At 39.5% G+C, this 7,529-nt stretch overlaps 1 protein-coding gene across 1 annotated transcript in view; it reads right to left on the reverse strand.

Moving 5' to 3' along the window:
• Window positions 1-57: 57 nt before the first annotated feature.
• LOC137265484 (aldo-keto reductase family 1 member B1-like) overlaps window positions 58-7,529 on the reverse strand; it is a 16,750-nt gene continuing 9,278 nt past the window's right edge. Inside the window, exons 3-11 of the mRNA XM_067800894.1 lie at window positions 6,033-6,200; window positions 5,432-5,548; window positions 4,956-5,036; window positions 4,426-4,548; window positions 4,056-4,168; window positions 2,183-2,264; window positions 1,592-1,675; window positions 689-771; window positions 58-197 (exon numbers count right to left, since the gene is read on the reverse strand). Of these exons, the coding sequence (XP_067656995.1) occupies window positions 155-197; window positions 689-771; window positions 1,592-1,675; window positions 2,183-2,264; window positions 4,056-4,168; window positions 4,426-4,548; window positions 4,956-5,036; window positions 5,432-5,548; window positions 6,033-6,200 (894 nt within the window). The 3' untranslated portion in view covers window positions 58-154. The remainder of the gene's footprint in view (window positions 198-688; window positions 772-1,591; window positions 1,676-2,182; window positions 2,265-4,055; window positions 4,169-4,425; window positions 4,549-4,955; window positions 5,037-5,431; window positions 5,549-6,032; window positions 6,201-7,529) is intronic.

The following is a 7,529-nucleotide window of genomic DNA, read 5'->3' on the forward strand; positions in this document are numbered from 1 at the left end:
AAATATTATATACCATATATACCATAAATTAACAAGTTTCAAACTCAAAGTCTGATCTCTCCCACAAATGTATTTATTCAGTTCATTAGGCTTTATACATGCTTACACACTATGTTTCCGTGGTCAAGGTGCAGCCATCTTTGTAGTTGATGTCTCAAAACTCAGCGTGAAAGGGAAAATATTTGCTCAGTGATATCCTGTAAAAAGAAAAGAAATTATGAATATACATTAGGTTTATTTCCATTGTGAATACCGTGAAATGGGAAACAAAATGTGTATGCTGAACCCCTACATGGCTGAAACAATGGTCGAGCTCGGGGTGCGTTGCAAACAACCAGTCATTTGCAAGCGATGTACAGCGATTCGCCTGACAACGGGGCGCCAACTTTTAGCCAGTTGCAATGGCAGCAATCGCTGGATGAGGTCGCTTCTTCTCCATCCAAAATGGCGGCTTAGGAACATTTGAGTCAGAAGGCTGAACAAAACTGTTCGGCTGCCAAATTGGCAAAATAAAAGTGAAGAAAGCAAGAATGAGAACTCAATTACAAGTATTTATGCTCAGATTATATTTCACAGTACTATTCAAAGCTAGCGATAAAAACCAAAAACTTTTAAAGGAACTCTTGAATTTTCCTTTGGTCCTATATTTGTTTCTCTCAGTGCATATGGATATTTTGTGCATACTCACCTGTGAAACACACAAGCTCGGAAATTCCTATTCAGTGCTGATATAACGTCCATGTCCTCTTGTGTCAGTTCGAAATCAAAAATCTGTGAAATCAGAAGTAAAGGCTGATTACAAATAGAAGCGATCGCGTTTACAGTATCTGTCCAGCACTAACTGGAGACACTCATTTTCAGACGGTATGCAGTGTTAGTGTCATATAAGTGACCAAATATGAGGGAGTAAATTCCTATGACACCAAAAGGGCCTGTTGCTATATGCAGGCTTCAACATCTACAGGCCCTGAAGGAAATCGACCATTTGGTTAACGTCAAACCAATGAAAACAAAACAGACTACACACACAGTTTCATGCTGTTTCTACAAAATCAAGTGAAGCCTATGATACACAGAGGAGTTAAGTTTTGTTAGACTGTTGTTGATATTCCTATGCCATAACATTCAAATACCAGCAAGTGAAACATTATGGAAGTAAGTTATTGTAACATGATGGATCATGGATGATTCTTGAGAGTTAATAAAGGAGAAATGGGGAAATATTCCAGCTGAAAAAGTAATCGACAGATAATTTATTGAAGGCCATAACGGCCTGCGCATATTTGAAACTGACGGCCTGATACAATTACAACCGGTTCTTGACCTCCAGGCCGGTGGTTATTTCGAACGCTGGCAGCTACATCAGTCAGTTCGATCAATTAGGAAACAGTTCATTAAAAGTATTTCGTGTCAACATCTCATAGCTTTAGAGATTGCAGTCGAATGTACTACTAATCTGCAGGAGTTTGAAATATTTCAAACTGACTAGCAATGTCAGGGTCAACTGCAAGTTCCTTGAGTATGTGCAAAACTATGACATGATGACGTCTCAGACACATCTCAATCGTTTCAAAGTCCTGCGTTAAATTACCTGGAAGTTTTCTTGGATTCTTGATGGCGTCACGCTTTTTGGGATGACTACAGTATTCCTCTGTATCCCCCACCGGAGGACTACCTGTGTATGATAGTGTTTGTTAGCAGCGGAATATAACAAAGTTCGTTTGTGCTTTCACGACAAACAGCTAATGTGGAAAACAAAACCGGCAACGAAAAAATGATTTTGCACCTAATAAATAATCATTCATGGAGGTAATCCAAACATTATTTTCCTCCAAGACTTTTCCAGGGAATATGAATATAATCCCCCTAAAGAATATAGACTGTAAATAATGGAGTCTGGATCCTACACAGTGATTTATATCATGAGCGTCGATCCAGGAAACTCGTATCGGTTAACGTGTATGCAAACATCACATTTCCTTGGTCACCGCGTACGACAACCGTGTCGCTTTATGGGTTACCAAGTTTTGAGACCTAATTCTGACCCGCCCGGGTCTTCACGAAGGTAAGTATACCCGTAACAAACGTAATGAGTTGTGTATGCGACCGAGATAAATACTTTAAGCAACATTCCAGCAACAGTATGGCGGTCGATGTGTGTCTTTAGAACATTGCACTATACCTGAGCTATAGACTTCCCGTATTTCTTGGCCACTGCTTCAAGAGAAGGCTCATCGAACAATCGCCGGAAAGAAGGATCCGATCTGAAAGAACGTGACCACATCTTTCAAAATATAGTTTGCTTTCAAAATATAGTTTGATTCATAAAACCAAACACATGCGATTTTAAGGTCCCATATTTATCTAAACTACCCTTGTCAATTTTATTTCTTCCTTACCCTGATAAATATGGGTTATTGTCAATTCGTGCTCCTCTAATTTCCTGATCTGAACAAGTTATGACATACCTGTGAATAATACAATGAAAAGGATAAAACTCTCTTCATCCATCCATGTGTTTTACGTTTAAACCTACGCATAAACTAAAGAGTAAGTGAGTGAGTATTGTTTAACGCCACGTTTATTTCGATCAATACACCAACAGTTCAAGTATTCCGTGTCTATAACTTAAGTTATAGGTTAAAGTAAGGTAGTCTATTAAAGCGTCCCCTCGTAACGTTGACGATACAGGCTCGATTCCCCTCATGGGTACAAAGTGTGAAGTCCAACTCTGGTCCTCAACCAGAGTATTGCTACAAGTGGCTTAAAACTGAATACACTCACTCTGTTTCTGATATGATTTGCAGGACTTTCAAAGTTTCTGGTTGGAAATTTGTTTGTCACGTTGTACAATTTACCAACCTGTACCAAGCGTACGGAATTGGACGGTAAACCGACCGTATCGTGGAAGGCTAAAAATGTTTTCACGACTATGCAGCTGTGCCTCAGGAAATATAGATTTCTTTACAATGGTTTCAGTCACACTGACATATAGGGGACTATGAAGGAACTTCCCAAATGCCGAAAGGAAAGACAAACATGTGAATATAACAACGTCATGTTGGAATTTGAATGTGGGTCAGGATACGCTCATCTCCACGAGAACATATGGTATCGTCAGTATTTGGGTAATTTTACCTCATGATATACATGGTGAGTAGTCGAAATTGTACTCTCAACTGTTCTTGAAATAGATATTTTTATGAGTGCAGAAGGAGACTGTCTCTTTTATCATTAAGGTTCTTACCCGTTACTCCACCTACAGTCCAGCTGAAGAAAGTCATACAATAACCCGTCACAGACCTTTAGGAATGTGAAAGATTAATGTTGATCAAGAATATGATTGCAGTGACAACTTCTTCTCCATTATAAGTGACAACGTTTCTGGGCTATTCCTTGCAACCAGATGACGTCCAAGGCGCTTCAATTGGTGCTTTAGTTAATGACTTTGTTAGATGTCAACTACTTATTCATTCAAACATAACGAACCCATGCTAGTGTTGCCTTCCCAATAATCACTGTTCAACAATCAGTCTGTACAATAATTGGGGTACTTAATGAGGCAAAATACACTGTACTAGTTATTTCAGTCATTGGGTGAGTGAGCGAGTTTAGTTTTACGCCGCACTCAGCAATATTCCAACTATATGGTGGCGGTCTGTAAATAATCGAGTCTGGACCAGACAATCCAGTGATCAACAGCGTGAACATCGATCTGCGTAATTGGGAACCGATGACATGTGTCAACCAAGTCAGCGAGCCTGACCACCCGATCCCGTTAGTCGTCTCTTACGACAAGCATAGTCGCTCAGTTATTGTACACATTGCCTGGTTGTATATACTGACTGTAACATATACATGCAACACTGGCTTTTTATACATTTGGTATGTATGCTCATTGATGCATCTTGTTTGTTTCAATTCACCTGACGAATGAGCAAGGAATAACGTTGTGACATGCACTAAAGACGAACTTATCATCCATAATACATGCATTTGCCTCTTACTTGAATACCACCTTCTAAATGCCTCTCAGAAACCCTAGAGTGACTTACTTAAACTGAGGGTTGTCAGCAGATCCGAGAGGCGAGTAGGCGGTTACAACTAGCCCCTTTCCTCGGCAGAAGGATATCAGCTTGTCGTTCGCCATGTAGGGACTGGTTTCGATCTGTCAATATTGACATCTTCATTTTAGTAATATGTATCTGACGCCCAACTAATCAACGTCCGCCTGTAGGTTTCTTGTAAGTCTATATCTTGTGTTATTGAAACATTTCAATATAATTCTATCCAGTAGAAACCTTTGAAAACAACCAGTTTAGACGGTGATGACATACAAGGAAGGACAACTAAATGCCCCTCAAAGAAGTAATGAATATAGATTTTCGATGTATGGTGTTATTTTGTGTTATGATGTCACTTTACCTGGTTGGTCACTGGAGCGTATTTCAAGCCTTCCATTTGTAGTAGCCGTTGTATTTGTTCTGAATTGAAGTTGGAGACGCCGATGGATCTAGTTAGACCTTTCTCCACAAGAGATTCCATTTCCTAAATAAAAACCGAATTTCATTATACAACACCAAGTAGCAGTGTAGAGTCCTGCTGCCAACATCGGTGATTTTTGATAATCTTGAAATGTAATTCAGTTACGAAATAGAAGTTCAAACCATCTCCAACCAAGAAAAACTTGGGAGAACTCTCAGGATTCGAACCTGTGGTTGTCACTTACGTGTGCGGTGTGTAGTTTGGTGGTGAAAACCTTTGCTCACGACGCTAAAGACCACTGTTTAAGCCCCCACATGGACACAGTGTGTGTGTTTCTTGTGTTCCTTGACGTGAAGTTGCTAAAATATTGCTGACAGCGTCGGAAAGCACTACTGACTCATTCACTTACTTGTATCTTCAACATTCTACCATGATTCTTTGTGTACAATGTGTATACATTTAAACCTCACCTTCCAGGTATCGAGATAGTCAACATCTGACAACAACAACTTGCGCTCAGCATCTTGGGGGAACGCTTCACCAGTGTCTTCCTGAAGCACACAAAACAGTATAAAATCTGTACTATACACAAAGACATAGTGCATGTCGACACGAATTTAACAATACAATGCGAACTGGCGTTATCTTCCCATATACTTATATGGGTTTGAGGAAACATTGACCGTGAACATCCGGGTAGAAAAGGTTTCTAATAGCCCATACATATCGTAAGAGGCCACTGATGGAATTGAATGTCAAGGTTAGCGGACTCAGTTCATACGTTTTATCCCAAATGCATAAGGTGGTGCTCATGATATCAGTCGTTGGATTCTTTTATCACGACTTGGTTAAAGTAGGCATCCTATATTTGGAATAATACTGCATGCAGCGTTAAATAACCAACAAAATCGAGAAAGATTGCATGAAAAGAAGCCAAGGTTGTTACCTTGAGGGCAACTGGCCAGTGGATTAGGTAGAGATCCACATAGGAAAGTCCAAGTCGCTCCAGAGATTCCTTCATAGCAGGTTCGACAAGGTCAGGGCGATGGAATGTATTCCATAGCTGCGAACAGATGGAGTAGTGTCGGTGTCAGGTACTTACATATGGAATGGGCGTAGGAGTGTTGCTTTAAAAAAATGAATTTGCATCGCGTATCATGTTTTATGGCAGATCAAAGGGTTGTAGAAGTCAACCACTGTATGGGGTACTGAAAACACACTATGTATGTAAGCGCCATATCACTCTCTGACACTCTCTGATATCCATTTCTTAAAGGATCAATTTAAATGGATAGCCAACAAAAGCGCAGCAATGCAGCAACTTTGACAATGAAAGAGAAATATGATGGTGGTAATAGAAATACTTAGTGACAAAATGCAAGATAATTTCTTCAGACAGATTCGATATAGCAATTTTTCTTGTTCTTCAGGCCATAATATGAATTATTATCAGACGTAATACACCGTCGACACACTATTATTGTTTGCTATTTCTAAGACATGGAATCGAACATTTACGAGTAGTATAAATGGGGGCAATAACTTACTTTTGAGGTAATAAACAAATCTTCTCGCTTTACGGTTCCGTCGTCTATCTTTGCATTGATGGCTTGTCCCACTTCTTCTTCATTGCCATAGACCCATGCGCAGTCAATATGTCGGTATCCACAGTCAATGGCTGCTTTGACAGCTTCCGCTACTTCGCCTTTCGGAGACTACACCATAAGAGAAAATTAGACTTTCTAAATGGTTTCTTCGAAAACCCTTATTGGTGTCTTTTTTATAAACAGTTCTGGCTGAACATGCATTTTCTGTATATTTTCTATTTATAAGCCTTCTATAAATAAAACAAAATACCATTTGTAGTTTTTATTTAATAAAACCATTACATAGAAATGATTCTGGTGTAGATGATCATGGCGCTCCTCTGGATTTTGAAACAAATCTCAGTATCTGTTTTCAGAACATTTGATTTCAGATACTAAACAACACGTCCGCTGTTCATACGTTCAGTTGTTTAACAGATGCAACTGGCCAGGGTGACGTTGTACAGAACACCCTTAGCGCTAAGACTACCTTAAGTCTGTGTAAAGGTATGGGAGTTACGGTCTCCTTAGCGCTAAGACAGCTTTGTAAAACGGCACCCAGGGCTCCTCTCATGAAGCAACCTCTACTAAGGTTAACCTTACCTCCCATTTTTTAACACTGCACTAATGTTAACCTTAACTCCCATTCTTTAACATTGCATTAGGTTACCTTAATGACTTCCGATCGTCTTAGTGCCTTGTGAAAGGAGGCCCAGCTCACTGGTCGATAATTAGTAGGGTCCGTGTTATCTTTTACTGGTTTGGGTACGTGTATTATTGTGGCTTGGCGTCAGGATAATCATAAACTTTTAATAAACTTTTAATTAACTTTAATATCTGCCTTACTTCAGTAATGCTTGAAGGCATTTACAAAATCTGCTTGCATAAGGAGTGTTCAGATATTATGGTGTTACAAATGTCCAAACAGCCCTTGGCATCCTATCCCATCTAGTAGATTGATGCTCATGCTATTGACCAACTGTTTGTATGGTCCTGACTCGATTATTTAAAGACAGCTACCATATAGCTAGAATGTTGCAGAGTTATTCAGCAAGCAACAGCAGTATGAGAAAGCGGTATCGTATGTGTTGGATAGCATGGTATTATGTCCAAATTGTACACATATGGGAAAACTGTACATATTTAAATTCAAAATCACTGTACAATGAAAACATCTTATTCACGTTTGTTGAACCCAAAGTTACTTTTCGGTTATAGATATGCAAATAATGATAAGGCCAGGGAGATAAATCATTCCTATTGGTCTATGATACTCATGATGCGATAAATACGGACCTATCACGAGGCGTGGTGCAATAACGTAGTTTATCCCACCACGCACTCTGAACATGATAAGGTCATGTGATTCTCAGTGTGTGCTAATTTGCTGGGGTAGCCTCTTATTTTAAGCTTCATCTTGTCACGACGAAAGCTTCGTTCGATAACCCACATAGGCAA

The sequence above is a fragment of the Haliotis asinina genome, chromosome 15 (assembly GCF_037392515.1).
Source record: "Haliotis asinina isolate JCU_RB_2024 chromosome 15, JCU_Hal_asi_v2, whole genome shotgun sequence".
Taxonomy (NCBI): Eukaryota; Metazoa; Mollusca; class Gastropoda; order Lepetellida; family Haliotidae; genus Haliotis; species Haliotis asinina.